This window comes from Electrophorus electricus, chromosome 4 (genome assembly GCF_013358815.1).
Source record: "Electrophorus electricus isolate fEleEle1 chromosome 4, fEleEle1.pri, whole genome shotgun sequence".
In the NCBI taxonomy this organism is placed as follows: domain Eukaryota; kingdom Metazoa; phylum Chordata; class Actinopteri; order Gymnotiformes; family Gymnotidae; genus Electrophorus; species Electrophorus electricus.
The window spans coordinates 29,254,851-29,282,425 of NC_049538.1; the positions used below are offsets into that span (position 1 = coordinate 29,254,851).

Genomic DNA, 27,575 nt, shown 5'->3' on the forward strand with positions numbered 1-27,575 from the left:
GCAGCATTTTGCTAATTTACGAGAAGATTCAGGGCAGCTAGATTTTCAGCGACATTCCACATTGTTTAAAGTATTCGCAGTTTCTGTTTCTACATTTTCTTAGATATATGATTACCTATCATATGCAGTGATGTATTCCTTGATTTCGAAAAATGAAACATTTGAAATGTTGTCTCCCACAGCCTTAAATAATGAAGAATGCACAAATAACAAATCAATAATATCCCATCATAGAATCGTGTAACATCGTTTTATGTATAATCGGGCAAATCAGCAACTATCAGCTACCGTGATTGTGGATGAGATCAGACGCCTCCGTTTAAATGACGTCCCTCGCGTTTGCGGGTAGTCACGTGTAAGGAGCGCAGGTTTTGATAAGCGCATCCCACCAGCGTTTGGGTGTCAGATGTGGCAGCGAATGTGCTTCGCTAACAGGGAAAATTCGCATGCAACAACAACAAAAAAATAATTTGTTATTTGGTGCAAGGGAAATGGAAAACAACGTATATATTCTGTAACAGAAACGTTTCAAGCTGAATCGGTATAACGGGAAGGTTCAATGAACTGATCATCAAAGCGCCGCTCTACCGAAACCGTAAGTGCGCTCCCGATATAAACAATTTATCTTTTAAATTGTTGAATGTTATTAAAATATGCATCTTGTATTAATAACTGGGGAAATCTAGAGTCGTAACGTTAGCAGGCGGACTGGTGGTGTCGGCAGAGCGAGCGTCACGGGCGTCGCGATTGATCGTTTGATTGTTTTGCTAAGGGTTCTTGCACGCGCACGTAGTGATGTGCGGCAGGTCGGGTTTATCGTCAGATCTCTTTTGCTAAGCTTGAGTATCAACACGAGCTTTTTTTCCCCCCAAGAGTTACAGATCGCGCTTACACGAAGCTCGTGGTCGTCTTCGTGCAGTCGTCGACACGATCTTGCTTAATCGCTTTGTAAATTGTATAGAGAGTGTAAAGTAAATTGTATAGAGAGTGTAAAGTAAATTGTATAGGGAGTGTAAAGTAAGGCACCGGCTACGCGCTTGTTCTGTGCACACGCACTCCTGATGTATACACAGCTCGCCTGGCAGTCTGCTTCTCAGTGGTAGTTTACTGGCATAGCCGAGCAGGTCGGCTCCACTGGCCCTTTAACGTCAGTGCATGTAAACAAACCCCTCGATCGTTAACGGAGGGTGGAAGGGTCGCTGCTCGTGTTCAGATCGGATTGGGGTGATAAGAATATTTTCTGGTTGCCACCCTCTTGGTGAAAGTGCGTTCAGCGAGGCTATATCCGCGTTTGTTTTATCCTGAAATAATGCGGGATATTTACAGTTACTGTGGAAATCGTTCGTGTTTAGTTTAAAATCTCGAAGAGGTTGAAACACAAAGAGGCCCAGTCACGTCATTTTACAGATCTATTGATTTATCCCTTACTTCAGGGTCATCTTAAATTGTGTCTAATTTTTGGAAATTGTCCTGTGTAAGCTCAAGAGTGTTTACAGATTCGCATGTGATATTTTGCAATTACATCCCACATGAAATGTGAAATCTAAACTATGTTGCTTCATGTCCACAAATGCTGCATCTGAGTTTTGCCTCACAGGCTTCATTGATGGGCCACCCCACCCACAGGAGTACTTGGTATATTATCTTGCATTGTTTTCTGCTAGTGATGAGATTTTTGTGGTCAGGCTTGCTAAGGTACTCTGATGGAGTAAGATGGCTTGCCTGAAGCCTGGGTGTTGGGTGTACTAAAATCTATAGTTTAATGTCTCAACCAACAGTCCTATTTTTCTTTGTCTGGTTGTTTAAAACATTTGTCACATTTTTAGGTTTTGCAAGATTTCCTAGATTCACTGCATTCTGATGATACTTTAAGCCTGGGCTGTGAACGTATTTGAGTTCTTGTCAGGTGTTTTTTTTTTGTTTGTTTGTTTGTTTTTTTGGTATAACACCTTTACTATCTTACCTGTAGCCCTTTCTGGCCCTCCTGGACAAAACTTTCAGGGCCAGAAATAGCTAACCTGACGTTCTCCCGCCTGAGCCCACGGCTGTGTGTTTGTGTCTCGCCATGCTGCAGAGGAGTCGGATGTCCAACTCCATGACTTAAGCAGGACCAGATGCTTGGCCAAGTGTGCTTCATTAGTTCCCCGCTTCCTGCATTCTCCCCTCGGTCTCCCCGCTGCTCCAGAGCAGGAACCTCCCTAGTTGCAGGCACTGTGGACCCTCAGCCACTCAGCTGGGCTCCTTAGCAGCTGCATGAGATCAGCCTCATTGTTTTTGACAGACCCTTGAAAGTGGCTTACACCCAGGCCCCTTCAAGCCACAGGCTGGAGAGAGAGAGAGGCAGTGCTAATCTTCCTGGCCACCGCAAGGGAACCTCCCAGGGAGTGGAGATAAACAACGCAGCTAGTGGAAGATGGCAAGCTGATGCACTGGGCCTACTCTATTGTCCAGGGAGAAAGGGTTTGTTTATTGAGTGGATTTAAGCCTGTGAGGCTGTAGTGTGTCAGCAGTTCTATAGGACTTCAGATGTCACCTGATGTTCCCAACCTACTGCCCTTGTTTATACCTGCTTAGTTCAAATGCTTCTTGATTCGTATTGCAATTGTTTGCCCTGATTCATCAGTGAGTGTTTTGACCAAGGTACAGAATGCCCGTGATATCTGGTTTACACCCTAAATAAGTCTTGAATAAAATTGATGTTGTACCATAGTTTAATCCTGGGCTGGGCTCCCAGAATCTGCAAGCATTCATCAGAGTTGTGATTTCCACACTTAGATGTGACTAATTTTCGCCAATTTACAGAAAAAAGGGAACCACTATTTTTCTGTGGTCAGTTTCTCCAGTTTGCTTTCGAGACTGGCAGGAAGGCAGTCATCACTTTAGAAGTTCCTGTTTCTTAATGGGTGACCCAAGACAGTAGTGTCCACTCACGCACTCACTGTTGTCTTTACGCAAGTTCCTCATGGCAGGATTTCCGCTGCGTGGGAGCCTCGCTGTGTCAGAGATGAAAGCGCCGCTTCTCGGAGGTTCCGGCACATTCCTGTATCTCTGTGTGATGCTGCCAGCGTACTCCTTACTCAGGAAGTCGCTTTCTGTCTGTGCTTGTGCATGTTTAAGACGTGTCTGATGAGCGATGAGTCAGACAAATGAGCTTTGATAATTGTCACATAATTGCCATCTACCTGCGGGCAATCCTGGGCTTCGCTTGGTCACAGCCGTTATGGTAATGACATTACTGCATTACTGGCAGAGGTCCCTCCCAATTTGAAAATGAATGGCATGTTAAAATAAGATTGCGGTAATTGTCTTCGGGGTGAGATACTAATAACATTGACCTTACATTAGATCATGCATTCAGCACTGCAGTTTGTTTGGGGTTTTTTACATTTTATTTTATGTCATTTCCTCCATCCTCAGCACAACAAAAAACAATGAACATTTGCTGAAATCCCCCCCCCCCCCCCACCATCGTTGCCATGGTGAGGATTATAATTTCACTGTGCTGCCTGCCAGTTTGAGCGGATGGCGCAGTTGCTGGACTGAAATATTATTTCTATATATAATCCAAAATCTCACGTAATGTGTGACACATCTGCTAGTTTTTTAGGGGTTTTTTTGGCGCGTCTCTAGCGGAGTCTTCTGCCATCGTTGGTCTGGATTGTGCAGGTGTGGGTGGATCTGGGAAGGGAGATGGCAGCGTGGTGGGCGTCCTCGTGTCTCTTCGCTCGGAGGAAGCGTGCCAAAATGCTGCTTCGTCGCTGAAACTCAGCGATTTGCTGTAAAACGTAGGAAAGCAAAAGCGTAAAAGGAACACAGGAGCACGCCCTGATTGGTGTCTCAGAGCCAGAAGAGAGCGCATATTCCTCATGTGCATCCAGGTTTTAGAGGGCTGAAATAGAGAAGTTTTATGCTGAGTTTAATATGCGAGTCTAGTTCAGACCATAAAAAACAAGTATTTTCACCACCGTCCTCAAAAAGACGCTCTATAAATACTAGCTGCTTAATCTACACTTTCTCTAAATAGCCAGCATATTTAAATAAATCAAGTCAGTCCTTGGTCATCATGAAGTAGCCAGTCAGTAGGTCAGTTTGGTTTCTGAGGCCCTTAAGCTGTGTCCCGTGACTGTGCTGGCCCATATTCCAAACCAGTGAAAAGCCATTACCTCTAAAGCCTGAGGCCGCGCAGGGAGCAGGACAGGCCGCTGGAGGAGGATATGAAGCAGGAACCGTAAAGTACAACTGAACAATAGCCACTGTAATAATGCCAGCATTAGGTTACGAAAATAAGACTCTTGAGGAGGCTTGTGCCTCATGAGAGGGTTATATGGCTTAAATGCTGTTACTTGGTTTGTGACCATCATGCATATTAAACTCATGCCAATTCTAAGATGGTATTAGTGAAATCCTAGTGTGGTCACTTTTGGATAATCCAGTCTAATTCCTATTGTAATATTTCTGCCAGAACATTTCAAATTGTAATGATGTAATCAGTAGGTCATCTGGACCCAGCAGTGGACTGAATAATAGTAGATTTGATTGGGCTTGTCCCTGACTGACCACCAGGGGCTTATAGCTGGTTGTTTATCACTGGTCCTGTGGGATTTGATGACCTAGAGAGAGAGAGAGAGAGAGAGAGAGAGAGAGAGAGAGAGGGAGAGAGAGGGGGAGAGAGAGAGATCCACCCAGCCATGCACCACTGGCTACAAACTCACTGCTATTTATGGCACCATGAAACATCAAGGAGAATCAATCCTACTCAGCTGGCTGTATTGCTGGAGTTCTTTGCTAGACCTGGGGGTGCTTTCACACTCCTGCAATAAGATTCCCAGCCTGAGCCTGTTTAGAGAAACTGCTGAGGTACTTGTGGCATCTCCCACTGCTAGACACCTGGTTTACTTTGTTTTGTTGTGTTTAGGTTTTTGTTTTTATTTTTTATTATTGTTTTTGGGTTTTTTGGGGGGGGTGGGCAGAGCACATTTCTAAACATGCTATTGATTTATCCTATTTACATTTTTGCTTGATTATGCGCTCTGGTTCCATACTTATTCTCAATGCACATTTATTATGTGATGAATTTCATGAATGCCTTTATAAGCCCATAGCTTGTGGAATCGGAAATACGCTTTTATGCATTGCAGGAATTCTCAGTAATTGCTACCATATGCTCTTTTTTTGTATTTCTTACAAAGTTAGTGGCATGTGTGTGTGTGTGTGTGTGTGTGTGTGTGTGTGTGTGTGTGTGTGTGTGTGTGCGCGCGTGTGTTTAGCAGTGTGGGTGTGTTATATGGTTGGATCTTTTTCCGAGCATAAGAAACACAATAGTGGAAGCGGAGCAGACTGAGCCATGGCATAACCACAGGACTCTGTAACATTATGCTAAACAGGGATTGTTTATTTGTCTTTTTTTATGCGCAGAATCACTGTTGTCTAAAACGCAAACATTAAAGCTCACAACTTTTATTTTACTTGTATTCTGTATCTTGTAATTGGTCATTTAAAAAGTCCACACTAATTAGTTATTGTCTCCCTTTAAAAATATATTATGTTCTTCCCATATCTGGCATGCACAGTTTAGGCTAAAGTTTCACATTACTTTCTAAAGCGAGTGACTTGGTGTAATGTAGACCTTGGGTGTCCTACTTTCTTCTCGTGATGTGTGCCCTTCTCTCTCTCTCTCTCTCCTTACACCCCAGACATGCTGTCCCCTCTCTATGGAGAAGGCTGAAGATGGAGGACAAATGCCCACGTGTAGCAGACTACTTTGTGGTGGCAGGCCTGACAGCCTCCTCTACGCCCTTGGAGGAGGACGCGGTCGAGGAGGACACGCGCCAGCCGAGCTCGACTCAGCCCAAGGCGCCCATCACTGATGTGGCGGTGGTGATCCGCTCGCAGGGCGAGGAGGTGCCGCGTGGCTACACCTGCCTGGAGTGCACGCCCTCGGGCCTGCCCGCCGAGCTGAACGGAGGCATCCTCATGGGCCCGCAGGTCTTGCTGTGCTACAGGCGAGGCAGAGACAAGCCACCTCTCACTGACCTAGGGTGAGTCGCCTCTGTTTACACTTCCCACGCGCCATCGCTTACCCAACTGCAGGTGGTGATTGTAGGAGGTTTATTATTATGTATCAAATTGATAACAACAAGGCATTAGTATAGCAAAGATGCAGTAATTGCTGCAGTAAATAATTATTTGGTTTGGCAGAATATACTGGGAGGTATGTGAATCTCAGTATTTTGTAAATAAAGGCTCAGTAATTCATACAGTTTACCTGTCGTAATTGTGAAGGGATAATCTGTGGTTAATCCCAGAGTTACCATATCAACAACAAAATTGCTGCAACTTTAATTTGATTAATGGTTGCACATGTGTTTGCTCACTGCCATCATTCAGAGATTACACTGTTTAACACCAAGCATCCCTATATCAACAATGTGTGCCTTGTTGTTGAATTCCCAGTGTCCTCTATGAGTGGAGAGAGAAACTGAAGCCAGGCTGTCACATTGTCCAGACCACGCCCTCTGGTCGCCCTGCCAACATCAGTGGCTCCTCCTCCCAGAGGATCTACATTACGTACCGGCGTGCCCCAGAGAGTCATTCACATGCATCACTGGCTGTCACAGACATTTGTGTTATCGTGCCAGGCAAAGGAGAAGCACCACCACATGCCTTCTGCAAGGTGGACAAGAACCTCAATAGCAGCATGGTGAGCACACCTGAGCGTCATATATGTGGCCTGCACCAAGAGCTCCGCTGAGAAAGCCCCAGTTAACATCAGCTGAAACTGCACCAAAGCCAAGCCAACATTATTTCTGAGTCTACTAATGCGAAGCCCAGTTCATTTGCTTTGAAGTAGCTTTTAGTGAGTCTGTACTTGAGTCCAAGTCTCATTGTTTGTTTGTTTGTTTTCTGAACTTTGCTCTTTGCAGTAAATCTTGATTTCTGTTATAATAATTGTGTGGTTTTGTGGGGGTTTTTTTTGCCTTTGTTAGTGGGGGTCCTCTGTGTACCTGTGCTATAAGAAGTCTTTAGCCAAAACCAACACTCTTGCATTCAAAGCAGGTATGTTGCACAAATCGCGCACACACATCACCCCCCAGTGTACAGTACTGATCTGTAAACAAGCATCAGGTTGTGGGGAGGCTGTGAGGCCATTTCAGGGTAATCTCTTCAGAGAGGCAGGGATGAGTGCTCTCGTACGTCAATGGCATTGTGAAATCAGGACACAGATGGTCATGACCCAAACGTGTCCAGCTCGTGGGGATAGTGTTTGTGTTTTCTTGTTTGTCTGCAGAGCCCAGTAGTTCAAGAGTCAGCATCTTGACCCAAGCTTTTGTTTCTAACACACATTTACACGGAGAAGTGCTCTAAGTGATGACAGAGAGATTTCTGGCATTGATCGCTGAGAAGTGCCGAAGGTGGCATGACGCTTGTTGGCTGCGTTCAGGTCTGTTGTCCAGGTACCCAGAGGAGGACTACGAGTCATTCCCTCTGCCGGAGTCCGTTCCACTTTTCTGCCTGCCGATGGGAGCCTCCATGGAGTGCTGGCCCTCCCACACCAAGTACTCCCTCCCTGTCTTTTCCACATTCGTTCTCACTGGAGCGTCAGGAGAGAAGGTGAGATGTACCTGAGTATTTGAACGTTTCCTCACCGTCCCCCGCACCCCCATCCCTATACATGCACACACATGCGCACACACACTTGTATGTCTGCTCTGTTCAGTTTTTAAGTCGGCCTCGGCCAGGGTAGCATCTTCAGGCAGAGGTGACTCGTCTTGTAGCATTCAGTGCTGCGTGTGGAATTTCAATCAGTGACTTTTGTGTAGCATATCAAAGCATCACACAAATCATGACCTGCAAAAGGAAATTTCAAAGGGAGATGAACGTTCACAATTACTCTGCTTATTAATGCATAGTCCAAACTTCGCATTAGGGAGGGTGAGAGAACCAGTGTTCCTCTCATTCCCCCAGATAAGCGCAGTGCCGTAATTTATTCACTTAGGTGACTAACATCAAAGACATCTGACTACAGTGGGATTTTTCCTTTCTAGCTGCTCTAAGAAGAAGCAGAAACAGTGTGTATCTCAAGTGACGAGTTCTAAGAAAAGAATTCACATGCCTAGAAAAATCTGTTGTTGAATAATCGCACAGTGTATTTGTGTCATTTGAAGTATCGGACATATCTGATGATACTGACAGCTTGTGGAATTGACGAGTGGACGAACGTGTCTCGCATGTCCAGGTTTATGGAGCGGCCATCCAGTTCTACGAGCCGTATCCCGAGGAGCACCTAACCGAGCGACAGCGCTCTCAGCTGGGCCTGAAGGGAGCTGGCCTGCAGGCAGAGGAATTCATGACGGTCCACACCAACAAAAGCATCTGCCTGCTCTCACACTGGCCATTCTTTGACGCCTTCCGGAGTTTCCTAACCTTCCTGTACCGCTACTCTATTTCGGGACCTCACACCCTGCCCATTGAGAAGTGGGTGAAATGGAGACCTCCGGCTTCGAACCTGCATGCATGCTTCATTCTTCTAGATAGCGGATATTAGCGTGCGGATTTCAACATGTGTAATTCTTCAGAGCTTTGATTGTGCTTCTTCTTGGCTTTTCTGCAGGCATATCTCTCATTTCATGCACAAGGTTCCTTTCCCCTCATCTCAAAGACCTCGAATTCTGGTCCAGGTGAGTCAGACCAGTGCAAGATGCTTTAGTGTATTTATCTGGGGCGAAGCAGATTGCTTGTTATGACAACATAGGCACAATGATGCTTGCTGGTCTGGACTTGCAGTTGTTTAAATAGATTGTGTGTCTGTGTGTGTCTCCACAGCTGTCTCCTCACGATAGCCTAATGCTGAGCCAGCCAGTCTCGTCACCATTGCCCCTGAGGTAGGTCGTCATACGCCCTGCGTTCACCAGCTCTGGCCGTGTCAGGTGCCTTGAATATCCTCCTCATCCATTTCACCGTGGCCTTTCGAGCTCGAGCCTGTTTCATGTGTTTTTCAGAAAGGCTTGGCTGCTGCCTTGAACAGAAACATTCATTAGAAACATCTTGTAGGTTTATATTAAACACCACACCACGGATCTGATGCCATGCACCCTTTGCGATAGCTTTCCTCTAGGGTTAGCAGTGCTCGGTTACTGACGAAACAACCTGGGCTTTGTGGGTGGCAGACTATTCTCACTCGGGCACTTTTTGACCTTTTGACCTGGTTCTGAACTCTCTAGAGAGCGTCTGTTGAGGCTTAAGCATGCATACTCTCACCAGCACAGCACCCTCTAGCATGATGCCTCCATATCAGTGTCACGGGGTGTTGAGATGGATTCTTCACCCCACCTCTAAATAACGTAAGCCTTCTGATAAATTGTGTATAGCAACAGATGGCTTACATTATATGTCTATGTTCCAATAAAATAAAAAAATAAAACTGAGGGTTCCCAACAGAGTGACCAGTAAGAGCAGCTGTTTCTATTGAAGTAACTGTCCTGTGTGTGTGTGTGTGTGTGTGTGTGTGTGTGTGTGTGTGTGTGTGTGTGTGTGTGTGTGTGTGTGTGTGTGTGTGTGTGTGTGTGTGTGTGTGTGTGTGTGTGTGTGTGTGTGTGTCTCAGTGGTGGAAGGCTCTCCACGCTACTGCTCAACCTGGGCCCCAAGAACGCAGTCACCCTGCTGGTCCTGGCCGTGACCGAGCACAAGATCCTGGTGCACTCGCTGCGGCCGGCCGTGCTCACCAGCGTGGCCGAGGCCCTGGTGTCGGTGAGTGCCGAGGCCCGCGCTGCTCCAGGAGACCTGGGCATGTCCTGGGCACAACACCAGGCCTCTGGGCACGCCTCCAGCTGTCTCTCATTACATCCACGCTCTGGGTCTGGGTGGGGTTTTTTTGTTTGTTTGAGGTCTGCATTTGGGGGGGGGGGGGTAGTGCTAAGTGCATTTGTTTTTCTCTTCTTTCTCTTCTCTCCTCGGATTGCTTTTATCTCCACACACTCCACTTCGGGACTGTATTAACTCCTGGTGTCAGTCCCTTATGTAGTTGCTACTGGTTTTTGAGGTTTTGCACTCTTATGGTCTTAGGCCTTTGCATGTTGACTGGATCCAAAGTTTATTTGTCACGTACAAATCCACAATGTGTCTTCTGCAGGTGATCTTCCCTTTCCACTGGCCGTGCCCGTACATTCCGTTGTGCCCACTTGCCCTGGCAGACGTGCTCAGTGCCCCATGCCCCTTCATAGTGGGCGTAGACTCGCGGTACTTTGACCTGTACGAGCCCCCAGCAGATATAAGCTGCGTGGACCTGGACACCAACACCATTTCACAGTGAGTGACTGTTTGACCTCTGACCTCTGCATAGTTCTGAATTCTCTACAGAGCATCTGTTGAAGTGTTAAATCATAAGTTCAATACGTTTTTCAACTCTACCATAAAAATTCCAGTGAAATTGATTCTCATTTTTCCCCACTTGCTTTCTTGTTTAGAAAGGATTTCAAGGCTTCTTAAGTGAAGATTGTTAATAATGATAATGGCAGGAGTTATCTTGATTCAGGTGGCCATATCATTAGCGTTAAGTGACCCTGAACGGTGCTTTGCATGAGAAGTCAAGCAGTCCCACATCTGGTGGGCACATGCTACTGTTTGCCAGCCAATCAGGGGAAGCCGAGGAGTTTAGAAAGTTCCTGAAGGCCTCAACGATGTCCGATAGCTCTGAGCTCTGTGTGTGTGCGTATTTGCAGTAAAGAGGACCGTAGAGCCCTGACTTGGAAGATCCTACCAAGGAAAGCCTGCAAACATCTGATCAACACCCTCAGTGAACTTCACCAGCAGCTACTGGAGGGTGAGTGGAGGACTCCATCCTCTCATTTTTTCTGTCCTTCCATTTCCTGTTCACCTTTGGCTCAGTTCACTGCCCTAGATATGTCTGTCAGAGCAGTCTCGGCCTTGGCTTCCTCGTGTATGGCTGCAACATTTTATCACACACGGAGCCTTTTACTGACTCTTGACAGCACAGAGCAATAGCACGATGGACTAGAGGTCGAGGCGGCACCCGAATGCCTCCTGAGCCTTGTGATGTTATCTCAGTGTTGCCTGAATGCTGATGGATAGGTCTGTTGGTGCCTCTGATCTCAACTCTGCCCAGAAGTGTGTTTTGCTGTTCTGCTATGCTTGGTATGATAAATATGCCTTATAATGCACTGTAGATATACAATATATCATGGCACAATCAGGTTAGAAACTACAGTAAAAAAAAAAAAAAAAAAGTCATAACTCTTTAAGTGCTACCCGCCTTTGCGTTAGTGACTCTGTTCTTCTTTCTTTCTTTTTTTTCTTTTTTTTTTTGCGGGGAATGCGACGTCACTGTTGTGGCCCTGACATGAATGGTCTAGGGAGGACACCCTGTTCTCTCTGTTTAAAAACAAGCAGTGGGTTGAAACTAGGCCCATTTGCTCCCCATGGATTTCTCTAGCATGTCTTTATCAGTATACACATTACAAAAAAATAAGTGCTTTACAGTCAGATAGGAGTGCAGCTTAAATGAACATCTGCTTACATAAGGCCTGTCAATGTTCTCCAGGCTATCAGCTGAGCCGTGAAGAAGGCCACATGGAGAGGGCCTTGAGTGAGCAGGATCTCGGCAGCGGGAAGAGCCTTCAGACGCTGGAGATAGAGATCCAAGAGGCCTTCCTGCGCTTCACGGCCGCCATCCTGAAGGGTTACCGCGCCTACCTGCTCCCCATTACCCAGGCTCCCTCAGAGAAGGCAACAGATGCTAGCTCTCTCTTCGACCTGCAAGGTGAACCAGCGTCCACTGGGTTCATAACATCTTTTATTTTGCTGTACAGTAGTGCCAGTTCAGTGGAATGCAGCAAAAGCATGTGGTGTGTTTCGAAATGGCATCTGTGGTAATGACTTGGTAAAAACCCAGAAAGGATACCACTAAACCACTAAACGGTGAGAACAGCCGTAACAGCATTGCTTCAGCTGTGAGGAAAGCAGCATTGGCATGCAGAACAATGAAACATGAATCCTTGAGTCTTTTTAGTGATGTAACCGCCTGCCAGAGCTCACTGGGATACCTCTGTAGCTGAGGTCTGGAGCTTTGCCCATGTAGTCTTGCTCCAATCAAGCCTGACATTAGCGCGGTGAAATTAGCCGGCCCGACGCGCCCTACGAGTGTCAAGCTTGAATAAAACCGCACATCTGCAGCTGCTTACATAATAGACAAATAAGAGTTAGTTCCACCTTCTCACACAATGGGTCTGCTTTACAGTGCACGGTGTCAGTGTGTTCAGCACACCTAGATTGACATCGTTTGTTAGATGTCAGTTAGGACTTCCCAGACTTGATTGACTGGACATGTAATTGTATCAGACTGAATGGAAACGAGTTGCCTGTTCAGCCATTAGTCCCTCTAACCACAGCCAAGGCTGCTCCCAGCTGGTCTGACAGCCTGCTGATGTTGGGTGTGGTCCCCGCTGTTCTCTGCAGGGTTCTTGAAGAGCCGCGATCGCTCCCATCAGAAGTTTTATTCCCTCATGACCAAGACTCAGATGTTCATCCGTTTCATCGAAGAGTGCTCCTTCGTCAGCGATAAGGATGCGAGCTTAGCATTCTTTGATGACTGCGTTGACAAGGTATCATTTTTTAGCTACATTTGGTATTCGTATCAATGATAAAGAAGAGAGGTTCTGCTTAATTTACCCAACTATTAGATTAAAATAGATTTAAAACTATTTTGTTTTTCTGTTTAATAATTTCTTTTGTGACCCTCCAGTTTCTATGCTATTCCTCACTTTAAGCACTTCAGAGAGCGTGCATTTTAAACCACACACCAGACATTAGGCCCACTCAAGCGCAAAGATCTAAAGATTGCACTGTAGCAAAAGCACAGTCATTTGGAAGCACAATAAGGGTACTATTTCCATTATAAGTTTTGCTGCACAGATCCCCAGAGATTACGTATGTCGTTTAATTCCTTCCTTATGAGCAGTGTTCTCTAGCAGACATGCGCTGGGAGTTCTTCTTTCTCTGATCAGTCTCTACTCCTCTCTGCTCCTCTTCTTCCCTCCCTTTTCTTTCAACCATCATCCTTTTTGCTTGCGTGGAAAGCTCTTTGGCATCGAAAAAGCAGGAAAGGTAAGCTCCTGGATTCTGCTCCTGTATCTTCCTTTAATGAGTGTACAAGTCTTTCCTTAGAAGAATTTCAACTCATTTCGCTTGGCGTACTAAGCAGCAGTTGGGCTTTTTTTCCCTTGTGTTTTGAGGCATAATTATTGGGAAGACCAGAGACGAAGCTTTCTTGTTTGTTCATTAACAGACTAATTGACAAAGTTTGATCCAATGAAAAGAATTTCTCTTGCTCCTTGTGATGGTTCTGTGACAGAATGCTTCCGGCGCCCAGCCTGAGTGTGTTTGTGCTGCCTTCTTTCATGGCACTGGCATTATAACGGCAGCATTACAGTTGAGCCTGGGCAGGCGTCTCTACGACTCACAGCTACAACACGGTCATGATTCCTGCTTGCTCGTCCCCACAGATCCCTCATGTCCACGCAGACCTCCTCGAACTGTCCTCCCTCTTGAAAGGTGTACAAGCGCTGCCAGGCACCTTCCTCAGGGACAGACAGCTTATTCTGAACTAGACCAGCAAGCCACTCCCCGCTCATCTGCAACAGTGCTTCGGGACACATTAACGTCCCGGGGACAGTGCTGCCTCTAACAGTGCCCCCTCACCGCCCATGGGACATCCTTCAGCAGTCGATGGTGCTTTGCGAAAGCAATAACCAGAGCTGATTTTAGCGTCATATCACTGGAGCTGGAACGGTGGTCAGGCAGAGCCTGAATGTGATTCCACGCAGCTCAGCCAAGCGAAATGTGGATTCTCGGAGGGGACAGCGTGACCTCCAAGCTACTCGGTGCCCTGGGGAGCCCCAAGGAACCCCACAGAACCCCACAGAACCCTTTAGAGCCCAGCTCGCGTTTCTGCATCTGCCTATGGACAAAGTGCCATTAGGTCCAGTTAAAGCACATGCAGTCATGCGTCACCTTCCCCAGTCCTGGAAGGCAAAGCACTTTCTGATTCCACTAAAATTTTGTGCAGGAAGAAAGTCATGGAAAGTTGAGTAACTGGTTGAGCCCTTCTGCCAGGCGTGTTTCTCTGTGACTTGGTGGTTGCAGGATGTAGGCTGATGCTTGTTGTAATGTGGGGTAAAGGTTAACAGAGAGCAGAGCTGTCTAGAGGCAGGTGCAAGGCAAACTGTCCCAGCCACCAGCCAGGCAACATCATGATTCATATGTCTTTGGAGCAACAAGGCTTCTCAGCATTATGTCAAGATTATTGTATTCAGGGCGTGTGCATGCGTGCGTGTATGTGTGTGAATTGTGGGTGCATGTGTGGGTGTGTGTGGGTGTGTGTTATTGTGTGGCAGGTTTTTTAAGGGGTCGAATGAGGTAGGCAGGGAGGATTAGTCCTTCTCAGTGTAGATCTCATCAGCCAGATGAGTTCATTCGGACTAAAAGCCATCTCCTGTCTGATCCCAGATCAGATGCTCTTCCCTGCTGGTATCCATGTCAAACATCGGCGGGGCCAGACTGTAGGAAATCTTTTACATCCGGCCTGTGTAGGGCCAGTTGTGTTGGGGTCTTGTGTGGGTGGAAGGGGCCCGGGCATCAGAAAGCTCATGATGAGCGTCTGCTCTAATCCCAGGTGGATGCCGAGAGGCCGGAGGACGCCAGGCTCATTGAGCTGGACAAATCTCATCGCAGTGAGCACACAGTCTTCATTACACCTCCGGAGCTGCCACCAGTCCCGGAAGGAGAGGAGCCATCCACGCTTTACAGGTACCACCCAAACCGACACACAGAAATACAGAGAGTGCAAGTCGTACATTACAAAACGCAAAAGTCCTGACAAAAACAGCTCGCTGCAGTACTGCACCATGTAGAAAAAGCTTGAAGAAGCATCCTCTCTGCGGATGTGCAGCCACAATAACAGTCTCTAGGGATCCCAGGGAATGTGAATATTCACCTTCAGCATCCAGATTGTGTAATAGAGTCCTAACGGAGAACATGATCAATTTCAAGTGCAGCAGTTTTGGTTTTTTTTATAGATATTTGCTACCATTGTTTTTCAGGCTGCAGTCTTTGAACTTCTGAATGTCAGGCTTCTAACAGTTCCTGCGCTATGGCAACTTCCACTATTTATTTTTAGTTTCTGTGGCGTATTTGTGTGTATATGTGGTATGAATTTTGAGTCACAACAATGGCAATGTGAAACTTGCAGTGCCGCACTGGAAACAGCAGTCAGTGTTCAGCACCCAAATCTACCAGATGGTCTATGTAGCGCAAATTAGCCTTCAAATTTGTGCGTGTGTGTGTGTAGTTACAGTGGTTTCCCCGTGCTGAATGCTGAGCTCTGCGGGCCCCAGGAGGGCCCCACGATCCCGATGGCAGTCCCACCCTCCAGGCACCCTAGTTCCTCCAGCCCGGCTGCTGTCTTCCGCCGCTCCAAGCAGGTGTGTGTGTGTGTGTGTGTGTGTGTGTGTGTGTGTGTGTGTGTCTGTGTCTCTCTCTCTCACCTGCTCCGCACGGCTCCGCCCACCCAGCTGCTGCTCAGAGAACACACAGCTATTTCTGTTGCTCCTGTCCATCTCTCTCCATCTCTCTCCATCTCTCTCCAGCTCTCTCCAGCTCTCTCCATCTCACCAGCTCTCTGATTTGCCTCCTTTCATCAGGAGATCAAATCGGCGCAGCGCGTGGCCAAGACCTACTCGTCCATCCCTCAGATGTGGTCGAAGTGTCTGCTGTGCCACTGTCTCGGCCTGTGGTTCATCTGCCTGCCCGCCTACGTGGCCGCCTGCCACTCCAAGGTGCGGGCACTGCGCACCGCCTACGACGTCCTGAGGAAGATGCAGGACAAGAAGCTGCAGCCCCCCGACGAGGTACAGGCGCCGCGGGACGACCGCGGACCTTCCGCCTGCTCTCAGTAGGCGCCGTGTTGGTGGGGCTCCTGACAGGCGGCAGCGGGCCCATGCCGCGACCGGCTCTGTGATGTCCCGCTGCGGGACGGCTCCTCACTGTGTGTGTGCTCCTGTGCAGGTGTGCTACCGCGTCCTGATGCAGCTCTGCGGGCAGTACGGACAGCCCGTCCTGGCCGTGCGGGTGCTTTTTGAGATGAAGAAGGCCGGGGTGCAGCCTAACGCCATCACCTATGGCTACTATAACCGAGTAAGCATAGCTGCCTCGGATCCACTACATTAAACAGTGTGTTAGTGAGTGTTGTTAAGGGCAAGCTCTGGCAACTGTAGAGGTAGGGTTGCATTTAAACATTATGTTAAACATGATGTTTTCATTATTAAGCCATGTCCGCATTCTGTCAGAGATTGCAGTATTTGATGTGTAAAGCTAGTGTATGCACAAATGTTTGTAAGAAGGATTATTAGAAGGATTGGGAGAAAGGGAATAGGGGCTGTAGTGGAATAGTTAATCTCATTTTTGAGGTTTGAGCTAGCATAGATTCCAAGGACGCTTCATGGCTCCACACACTCATTTTTGTAAGATAAATGAGCATGCTAGCGGATAGCTTCCCAAGGGGACAGCTAGCATTTCTCTGCCTTGTAAGAAGTCCCGAAAAAACATTTGCCAGACACACAAGTCTGGACAGCAGAGTTGTTCCAATTCTATCAGAGTAATTACAGACAGTCCTTGAGAGAGAACACAGTCTACTTAAGATAATGAGGGAGGCTACACAGAATTACTTCATTAATGTGTGTGTGTGTGTGTGTGTGTGTGTGTGTGTGTGTGTGTGTGTGTGTGTGTGTGTTCATTTATGTACGCACACGAGGGTGTGTTTGCGTGCTGTAGCTCATCCTCATTGTCTCTGTGTGTTCTTGCAACATCAGGCGGTACTAGAGAGCACGTGGCCGTCCTCCACCAGAGGGGGCTATTTCCTGTGGGGCAAACTACGCAATGTGGTTCGGGGCGTGGTGCAGTTCAAACAAGTGTGGAGGAGACAGGCCAGTCAACCCAAAGACACAAGTCTTCTCAAAGACCTCTCAGGTGTGTCACGCATACATCATCACACAGAAACGGCAAACCGACGCAGCCAGATCTAGAGAAAAGATGAACCTGCATACCATAATTATTTCACCAGATCATAACAGTAAAAAATCCGTAGGTGCTTTAGAAGTGTCATCACAACTCTAGACGTCAGACAGTCAACTGTTTCATCATCAAAAAATACAAACGAACAAGTCCCACTGGCAGCCGTGATGTCTTCCATGGGCTGCCAGCTGCCTGCAGCATGCTCTGGCCATGCTGATACTTCTTTGGTCATACATCTGCTGCAGACTCCAACATCAACAGGCCCCACATGCAAATGTCACACTGAGAAGAAACTCTAGGCCTGTTTTAGCTCTCGTGTGCATGAACTGAAGAGGTACCACCTACAAACAATACAAAAGTCAGCAAACACTGACTACCTGATCATGTATAACTGTAAAAAGAGCTGCAGTTTCTGCACAGTTCATTTGACACAATCGGACTGATTCTGACACTTGGTGCTTTAACTTTAACTTTTTTCGTCATTTCAAATCAGAATGCAGAGCCATCTAATCGCTCACAGCCTGTTCACATTCAGACACTTGCAGCCTGCTCCGTTCATTATGTCATTGTTGGCCGATTTCCAGTAAACAGATGGTGTCACTCGCTAAATTAAAGTGCCGATCATTATGTCTTGTGTTTCCTCGGGCCTGGATTGCGATTTTAAACATATTTCTTCATACGTCCATAACATAACACTAGCTCCCATTGCGCACAAAATCCCCCAATCCTCATAAAGCCCTAAAGCTTTGGAGAAAAAAATACCCTTTTAACAACCAAGGCTGTCAGAACTTTTACTTATGGACCATAAACTCAGTAAGCACGTGCTCAGCAAGAACATTAAGTCAAGAACATTACATGCTTGAACACTCTGTCTTGAAATTATGGTTTTAAATGTTCAGAATTACCAATGTCCTTAAAGGCAAGGTTGTCCATTCAACATCTGTCCCCGGACCCCACCCGACTCCACCCAGGCCCCAGGGCTCACACCTCTGCCAGCCTCTCCCTCCATCCAGCTGGGGATTAATGGGCTGGATTAGGATGCCTCTCCTCCGAATGCCCTGGTTCAGCCAGCTCTCGATCTCCTCGCTCTCTCTAGCGACGGGCTGCAGCTAGCGACAGGTTGCGGTTAGCCTCGTCTGCAGCTAACCACGATCTATTATATGCAATGTGTTGTTAATAATCTATGTGCATCTCCTGTTCGCTGTAGGGTGGGCAGTGGCTATAGTGTATCTGACCGGGTGTCCCGGGTGCTCCTTTGTGTACAGATGCCAGCGATCTCGACAGTGTCAGCCACGGCAGTCTGGACAGCACCAACGACTCGGCAGAGCAAGTCTCGATCGATACCGACTTCACCAAAATGGACTCCAGCGATGACGTCTCCAGCACAGGTGCTCTGCCTGACCTCGGTCTGTGTCACGTGCGCCTCTCCTCTTCCAGTGCTTCCGCTCAGTGCGCTCGGCTCTTTCTGCCGTTAACTCCGCGGTCCTACATCGCTGTCTGTCCCCTCTCCTCTTTTCCCCTCTCTCTGTTTCCTTGTTCGTGAGAAGTTGGGTTTTCTTCAGAAGGAGCTTGTTCTCACCGTGAGAGTGAAAAACCCTTTTTTTTTTTTCCTTTCCATTCCTTTTTTTTAACCCTCATTAATCCTGAAGCGCGCACACCTCTGGCTCCAGGAACACTGAGGCGATGTCATCACACAGAGGGAGAGTATATGGAGAAAAGAGGCGAGGCGCAGCGAATGTGAAAGAGACTCCTTAGAGGAACGCAGTGTAAGAGGCAGACGTGCCCACAGGAGAGGCAGGCATCTGAGAGACGGAAGCCTGGCTTTCAGCAGCAGAGACTGAAATGCACTCCGCCTCGCGTGCCGCAACTTGGCAGAAGTCTGACAAAGACGGAGGGAATGACCGAGTTATTTTTGACCATATCCGGAGTAAAGGAGGGACATTGATATTATCTTAATGCTCCAAAAGCTTTGTCAGGGGTGGCTTGTGTGCGCTTGTGTGTGTGTGTGTGTGTGTGTGTGTGTGTGTGTGTGTGTGTGTGTGTGTGTGTGTGTGTGCACGTGTGCTTGTTTATAAGCTTGTCAGTTAGACTTTACATGTGAGGAAAGCAACGCCCACCTCAGTGTATCTGTTGTGCTGCTGTCGCTGTATATTTGAAGCCATGCCTGTAAGGCAGTTGTATCTATTTCAGTACCTGTACCTTTTATTTTGGATTCCAGTGTTTGGTTGTGATTGTCTTATTTGATTCTCTTATTTTCTCTTATTTTGGTGGTGATGCCCCAACATTTAGAATGCTGGCTCTTGAGTGGGGCATCAGTAATTTAGTTAGGAGTGGTCAAGGGAAATATAGTTGTGTAGATTGTGTGTGTGTGTGTGTGTGTGTGTGTGTGTGTGTGTGTGTGTGTGTGTGTGTGCAATTCTGTATATCTGTATTCTATATTCAGACTGGTGTTTCACAATGATTCATGAGTGCATGTTCTGCTACAGGTGGCCAGTCAGATCAGGGCTATGACTCTCTGTCTAAAGAGGAGGTGCAGATGATGGGGGGAGGTGAGGAGCAGGATGGCTCTCTTCACATGAAGGAGAACAGGAAGACAGACTCCAGCCCATGTGAGTCGCACATCATGTTGTTTTTATCCAAAGCTTAGTGCGGAGGTGTGAGCTGTAGGACTTTAGTGCTTCTCTGCTGACACCAAGTGGTGTGTCACAGTACTGCAAGTAATTCGATAACACCAGAAAGATTATCCTCTGTTTCAAGGTCATATCTAGTTTGTGTCTCATTGACCATGTATTAGCTACCTTTGTAAGATCCACGTGTATTGTGAGTAGGTTTAAAGTGTTTTTGTGCTCTTATTTCGTCCTTACTCAATTACATATTGTCCCAATTTTTAGCGTCTAAGACAGGGACCTCTGTAATGGAGGACCCTCCCCCTGAATTGAGACCAACATCCTCCTCAGGTGTGAAACACAGAGCAGATGTCCTCTCCAGAGGTCCCCGCAAGAGGCCTAACACACTAGACATTTTCGGAGAGAAGGCTGTCAGGCCCAGCGCGTCAAACCTGACCTCAGGCATCACAGCCCGTGAGCAGGGGCGGGCCGATCCAGAAAAGGAGAAAGGGGTCGTGCAGGAAGAGGAGGTGGTTGCCATGAGCCCACTCAAACCGTCGGCGGAGAACGGCGCAGGCTGCTGCGCGGTTGCCATGGAGACGAGCGTGGCGGTGGGGCGCAGGCGTTCCGGTGTGGAGCGGAGCGCCAGCTGCAGCGGCACGCCTAGCCGGGCGGCGTCGCGGACTGGGATCGAAGCTGGCTTCGACCCCCTCTCCCTTCTGGCGGCGGAGCAGAGCGAGTCCCGGGACACGGTGGGCGCGGCAGCCGGCACGACGGACACCCCCGCCGCCCGGCGCGACCTGGCCGAGGAGATCCAGCTCTACATGGAGCACCTAAGCAGCCCCGTCACCCAGTGCTCGCTCAGCACAGACCTGCGGGACCTCCAGGGCCCCTCGGCGCTGAGCTCGCCACGCCTTGCTTCGCTGCTCACCTCGCCCTCCGCCCAGAGGCCGCTGGAGCCCCAGGCGCGCGGAAGGCTCTTTTCATCGCCCTCGCTCCCGCACGGACGCCTTCACAAGGGCAAGGCGCCGCGGCCCACCTCCCTGGTCTCTCCCTCCTCCCCGACTCCCTCCTCTTTCTCCATGGACTCTCTGCTCACGCCCACACTGGACGTCTTCAAGAGCAGCTTCCTGTCCGCGGGCAAGGGCGTGGCTGTGAAGGCCAGCCGCCTCTATTCACGGTTGTCCTCACAAACCTCCATCACACAGGTGACTGCTGTGACCCCTACGTTTTGCCGCCCTTCTGTAAAGTCCTCCATCTGCGATCGCCCTTTTTCTTCCTCTTTGTCCACGTGTCTGTGCAGGACGTGAATTCTGATCGGGTCAGCGTGTCGTCACTGGGCTCAGGCGATGCAGACTGCTCATCTCTGTTTGAGAGTGACCCCTGCCCTGACACAGAAGCGCTCCAGTCCCTACAGCAAGACGCTTCTCTCAGCATCCCTCGGCCCAGGAGGAGCCCGTACAGGAGCGGCCGCTGTGCAGAGAGCCCTCCCACCCCAGCCGGACTGACCCGCCAGCCCTCCCTCACAGGTGAGTGAGCGCCCCCTTCAGGACATCCTGAATTGTAAACAGTGTCATTTCTTTATTCCGAATGGCACCCTTCCAAATTTTGAGGCAGGTAGTAAGGAGGCATGGACAGAATTAACAGGGATCAAATATACATAAGTCCTCATCCTAACCTTGCATATGCTTTACATAAAATTTGTTAAATTTATGTAGATCCTCTTCACGGGTCATTGAGCCTCATGTTTGGGGAAAATTCCTGTCTATCTTTTTGTGAGTGTGTTTGCATGCATGCATGCGTGTGTTTGTGTGTGTGAGATGGCTGATTTTGTTTCTGCCCCAGAGCCTGCAGAAGTAGGCCATCAGGCAGGGCTGAGTGTGATTGGGGCACTTCAATCAGACAGCCAAGCGTGAGCTGAAGTTGCTCCCTAATAATCCCTCCAGTGTGACGCACTCGTGGGCTAGATCCCTGCGGGGCCTGGCTCTTCATTACCAGCTCGAGGGAGAGCACATCTCTTATACCCAGTGCCAGCAAAATTAGCATTCAGAAAGCCAGTCGTCACACTGGCCACCTTCCCAAAATGTGGCCTGATTTTGGAGAACATTCTGAGACGAAGAAGAGATCTCAGAACCTGCCATAATCATTTGATCTATCTCACGGAGTTAAGGGTGTGTGTGTGTCTTTCTTAGGCTCATCCTTGGCAGTTGTGAGATCCCCACAGACCCCTGACCTGTGTCTTGATGCTCAGCCCCATCAGAATTATGCCATTGAGGTGAGTGTGTCACAAAAGGCTCCACAAGACATGGTCACTCCAACCATTGTTATTCCTCGAAAGGAAGAATGACTGACTTAAACTGGCAAGTGTCACCAAGTACTCACTATATGTAACAATAAAAGAGCCCCAGCCTGTGAAATGCGGAGGTCAGAATAAACTCCTGGATGTCCAGTGGACTTGAGCAACGTCGGACAAACATCTGAGATGCTGCTCTCTCTGAGTTCTGTGGGGTTCTAAATCTGGAACGCGGTATAGCTGCAGTGACATGCCCAGTGCTGAGTGTGTGTGTGTGTGTGTGTGTGTGTGTGTGTGTGTGTGTGTGTGTGTGTGTGTGTGTACATGCATGCATGCAGGTGCGCATGTGCAGCTGCTCGCGCTGTAACACCTGCGAGAGCCTGGTGTACGACGAGGAGATCATGGCTGGCTGGACCGCTGACGACTCAAACCTGAACAGCACATGTCCCTTCTGCGGCTCGCCCTTCCTGCCCCAGCTCGACGTCCAGATCAGTGACCTGGCGGGCCAGGCCAGGTAAGGAGCAGGCGCCTACGCCCGCTGAGCCATGTGGAGCTGTATACAACACAGGTGCACTCATTCACACTTGTGTTTTCTACACCTCTTTTCTTGGGACCAGAACTCCGTGTCAGGACACGTCCAGTTCCCCGCCAGACGTGACGGGGGCTTTGGAGCCCCAGGGAGAGAGCTCACCCATCAGAGAGCCTACAGGCAGCAGCGCCGGCACAAGCACAGTAAGAGCCCTGTACCTCACTCACCAAACCCCCAGCCTGGGACGCTTCACACTTTCACTTCTTTTTGGTTTTATTCCAGTTGTTTATACAATCACAGTAAATCACTGCTCCACTGTCCTAGGCCTAAAACTATAATGAATCAAATTATCAATAAAATCATCATGTCACGATGTTTCATTATTATGAGTATATTAAGAAGAAGAATGATATACAATATCTGTATATGTAAAAAACATGAAAGTTAAAAAATGTTAACATACTGACCATCTATATACATATACATATAGTACCAAACAGCTCTGACATTTAGATGAACCTTTTCAACATAATTCCAGCGGAGAGGCCGAGAAGCTCCAGAGAGCCCTGGAGGATGTTCTGCTCAGTTGGGCAATGCATTCTCTCTCGCTGCCCTTAATATGCCACCCTGAAATGATCTGATATATGTGGGCTTAATTCAACTAAGGGGCGTGTTTCGCTGACAGAGTGCTACTGAGGTGGTAGACTGGGCCCCATATTAACGACACCTCATCCTGTGTGTAATTACGTTTGGATGACACACTTCTCCAGAGCAGCTTGCATACCGTTTGTGCACTCCCTTCTTCTTTTCACCCTGTAATGTGCATTTTTTGCCGCACCGTGTTCGCCACGCGTGCTTCCGTCGAAGCTCGGGTTCCTGCCGTGCTAAAGCCACGCGGTGGATGCGGTCTGATGGCCGGTGCTTTGTCCCCATGTGCTACAGGAGCAGGTGACCGTGCATTACCTGAGCCCTCTGGTCCTGTGGAAGGAGCTGGAGAGTCTGCTGGAGAACGAGGGGGAGCAGGCCATCTCCTCGGCCACCATCGTGGACCACCACCCCATCGTCTTCTGGAACCTGGTGTGGTTCTTCCGCAGACTGGACCTACCCAGCAGCCTGCCGGGACTCATCCTCAGCTCCAAGCACTGCAGCCTGGACGAGCAGGTGGGCGCGGCGTGCGTGCGCAGGTGGCAGATGTGCAGGCGGAATGTTCAGAACAGTTGTCTGATTTTTTCTGGTTCTGTCTGGGTTGTGGTGAAGCTGTTTTGCGGTCCATCCCACAGCTTCCACAGAGCACTGCGTCGGAGGATAGTAAAAACGTGCTGGTCCAGATTCTCTGGGACAACCCCAGACTCCACCAGGACCCTCTCCCGCCCTGCTACACGCTATGGAACACACTCTGTAAGTCTGCCACTCAAACATTTGTATCGTGGACTTGGAAACTGAGAGTAAAACGTAAGCATGAAGGTGTGCGTCATGGGCTTAAACCCGTGACGTTAATCAAACCACTGCAAACGCAGACTGCCTTTTGTGTAGGTGACGGTATTGTGCGCATGCGCATGTGCATCTGTGTGTGCATGTATGGGGTCTCACTTTCACTGCCCCTGGCGTGTGTGTGCAGGTGGGCGGGAGGAACAGCAGCCCGTGAGCCTGGAGCTGCTGCATGGGGTGGTGAGGAACATTCAGAGGAATGACATCTACCAGCCCATGAGCCAGATCCTCCAGCTTCTCGGCACTAGGCTGGGATTTGTCAGGCAACGGTAAGGACTTCAAGAAGAGCAACCTTGCAGATGAAGAGTAATACTGTAGGCATGGCTAGAGTGATCCGGAGGTACTGGAGTTTACGATCCTGACATTCTATGGTTCACTTAAATAGGTGACTTTGAAAAATAGCTCTTAAAGTTGAGCATTGCTCAACTGCTGGATTAGCCTTTTATTAATACTGTTATTAAATATGTGAAACAAAGCAAAGTTTTATTGTTGGCAGTCTGTTTAATGCAAAGGCTTTCGGATTTTAAATTTGCCTTCTCTAACTGTAAAATTACTTGCTTATTACTTATTAAATTGAAAAGAAATTCAGTGGGATTGCCCATTGCTACTATACAGCTGTCACAGTGACCTTTCTTAAGATTTGTTTGTTTTTTTAAACACAAAAAACATTTCCTAGATCCTCCATCATTTTGTGTTCACTTGTAGGAGCCTATATAGAGATATCCTCTTCCTGTCTTTGGTGGCTTTGGGCAAGAATAACATTAACATCGGTGAGTGAGGTCTGATGTGCATGGTTCTCCATTCTCGCGTATTGTGTGAGAGCGACATTCTCACCATCCTGTGTCGTTACCTCATAGATGCCTTTGACCGCGAGTACAAGATGGCGTACGACCGTCTGACCCCCAGCCAGGTCAAGCTGACTCACAACTGCGACCGACCACCCAGTGCTGGTGTCATGGAGTGCAGGAGGACGTTTGGGCTGCCCAGTCTGTGACGTCTCTCGTCTCTCCCTGCACCGCCACGCCGAGGAAGAGACCGAGAGTTTGAGACAGGTCAGGCCCTGTCAAAGAAAGAGAACCAAACTCACATGATCCTGAGGAATCGCTGTTACCAAAGCTACTTCTGGCTCCCAGGAGGGCCATGCAGACACAAGGCATTTCTCTGTAGTACAACCGTGGTACGTGGCCCATTCTCTCCCCACTCAGCGTGTGCTACCCACCTCTGTCTCGTCTTTTAACACATTCTTTACCTCATATAATTTCATCAGTCTGTTCACCACCCTCCTGAACATGTGATGCTGAAACCCCAGACCACATTCAAACTCTTAAGTCCACTCAGGTAATACTTAGAATTGAGGTCATTGTAGATTAGGAGCAATATCACCTAGTGCTCAGGTCACCGCCCCCCTTAGATCATTGGACAAGAACGCTATTTTGGGACCAGTGGCAGTAGAACAATCATATTTGTTGCTCTCCATAGCAGTCTGTAAAGGGGCCCTTAGCCAAGCACAGTGAAGCAGCCATCTCTTACAGGGAAACTGCTGCTTTACCCCCATATTCCTCTCACAGTATTCCAAGAGCACTTGTATATTGTTGCAAAACAGTCACCTTCTTGTACATAATCTATGATGCTATTATTCTAAACATTTGTATTATAATGGTATATTTTAAGACATGTATTTGTTATAACTGACTTGTCTCCATTTGTAACAGAAATTATGTGCAGTGTTTTGGCTTTGTTTTGAAAGTGGGCTGTTTGTGGTTATGGTCCTGGAGACCGGTGTCATGTTATCTGTGAAGCATACTGTCTTTTGAATAGGAGAGTTACAGAACTGGACCAAATGTTAACTCATGAATTACAGGACTGTTTACATAGCGAGTAAAAAAAATGTTAATGTAATTGTGTACTACTAATGTCATTCAGTTATGGAGGAAAAGCACTGAAGAGGGGTTTTTTTTCTACTTTTGAACTGAGCAGTGAGGGAATGCTTGAATGAGAGAAAGGGCAAAGGACTGAGAGCTTTATGGAGGCCAACAAAAGAGTTTTTAACTGTTTTATTCAATAGTAAGGTCCCAACAATACAACAATAATACAACTTTACACTGGGACTGATGATGAATACATCCATGTCCCAGATATATAAACATAACGCATATATTGACATTTTATCAATTTGGCATTATATAAAACAGCTTAATGAAACACTAGGTTCCTTTAATAAGGTGCACTGCTTTCAATGTGTGTTGTTTTTTCCTTGAATAACCTTTTGTGCGCAGCCCACAGTCCCTAGGATATGGGCTAGTTCACATGACGCTGCATATTACTAAGATCAAAACATCATAAGAAAGCTGTTTATGATATGGTTGTTTTCTATTGAAACATATGGTTTCAATATTATCAATTGCTAATATCATTTTTTTTTTTTACATTCTTTTTATAAACTGTCAGTGGCACTATTAAAGATGGTACAGTATCATTGTACTTGAGATGACACATGTAACACGCACATGAGCACTTAAATCCTTAAATATGAGGGTTGTGAAATGTACAATTACTGCAGCAAATATATTTTTGCATATCTTAATAGATTCTTATTAGCTTAAAAGCATTCATTCAAGCTACACTGACTTTATTTGCCTTTTTTTTTTGCTTTTTTTGTTTTTGGGGGTCTTTTTATTGCTTGTCTAAAATGTTCCCAAAAATGCACATTTTACAGTATACATGTACAGTTATAGATCATGGCATTATTCATTCAGAACAATGAACATTGTGCACATCTATCTGGCCCTAGCTATGAAAGGAAATACTCAACTGTAACCAGATGCTGTGCAGAGCTCCACAGTCCCATGCTTCAGCACTGCCACTACTGCTCTGCTTGTTCCCTTTGCAGAAGAAACGAAGAAGCCGAAAGATCATTGACAGTGTTTAACTGGTTCGAAATTTAAACATCTAACATTTCAGTTTTGTAGAAAGGTGATTTAGGAATTGATTTTTTTTTTAGATGAAGTGCAGTTATGGGCTAATGTGTTTTACACATCATTTCTTGTGTTCATTCCTCTTAATATTTGTATGTTCCTTTTTGCCAGATTCCAGTGGGATCTGCAGAAGTTGTTTATAATTGTAAATAAAGTCACATGGACAGTCAGATGACTTTTAGGCTTCGTTAGAAATACAGAGAGAGACAAATTGGTGAATGCAACATAAATGGTGCATTTGGAACCTGTTATATCAGTGAAAGTCTGAACACCTCTCATCTGGCAAGTGGAAATGTGGAATTCATTACTTTTTATTCTTTTCGCTGAATTTTTCTCCTGTAGCAAAGTTATATTTTCATGGGAACCTTCATAAACAAAATATTTAAAAGGCTACTTTCCTGAAAATGACTAAAGTTGAAACATATTTTACATAATATGAGACAAACATATTTTACATAAAACATAAATTACTCACTTGAACTGTAATATTCCATATTACAAAAATAATTCAGTTACAGTATGTGTAAATTACATAATTTACAGTAAGCACAATTTCTCCCATTTTAGTAAAATCTGTATACATGTGCAAAGCCAAAATCTGA

General features: G+C 47.2%; 1 protein-coding gene across 2 annotated transcripts; it reads left to right on the plus strand.

Moving 5' to 3' along the window:
* The first annotated feature begins 407 nt into the window (after nt 1–407).
* dennd4a (DENN/MADD domain containing 4A) lies at nt 408–27,143 on the plus strand. 2 transcript variants are annotated; one of them, XM_027027825.2, is made up of 31 exons: nt 408–595; nt 5,694–6,038; nt 6,454–6,700; nt 6,987–7,056; nt 7,442–7,611; nt 8,237–8,475; nt 8,612–8,678; nt 8,824–8,882; nt 9,603–9,747; nt 10,130–10,305; nt 10,719–10,819; nt 11,558–11,776; nt 12,472–12,617; nt 13,093–13,119; nt 14,687–14,820; nt 15,362–15,494; nt 15,714–15,920; nt 16,078–16,206; nt 16,881–17,037; nt 18,348–18,470; nt 19,569–19,691; nt 19,974–20,896; nt 20,992–21,217; nt 21,881–21,963; nt 22,320–22,495; nt 22,599–22,713; nt 23,453–23,671; nt 23,791–23,908; nt 24,129–24,267; nt 24,704–24,768; nt 24,856–27,143. In XM_027027825.2, the coding sequence occupies exons 2-31, from the start codon at nt 5,728–5,730 to the stop codon at nt 24,990–24,992; spliced, it is 5,184 nt and encodes a 1,727-aa protein (XP_026883626.2). In that variant the 5' UTR covers nt 408–595; nt 5,694–5,727; the 3' UTR covers nt 24,993–27,143. The 2 variants fall into 2 exon arrangements, with proteins under 2 accessions (XP_026883626.2, XP_035381075.1); XM_035525182.1 differs by lacking the exon at nt 13,093–13,119.
* The last annotated feature ends 432 nt before the right edge of the window (nt 27,144–27,575 follow it).

Bases quoted from the DNA above. Each gene is read 5' to 3' on its own strand.
- dennd4a (XM_027027825.2), top strand. From the start codon at position 5,728: ATGGAGGACAAATGCCCACGTGTAGCAGACTACTTTGTGGTGGCAGGC. The intron at 6,039-6,453 runs GTGAGTCGCCTC...TTGAATTCCCAG, and splicing joins CCACCTCTCACTGACCTAGG to TGTCCTCTATGAGTGGAGAG. The intron at 8,883-9,602 runs GTAGGTCGTCAT...TGTGTGTCTCAG, and splicing joins TCGTCACCATTGCCCCTGAG to TGGTGGAAGGCTCTCCACGC.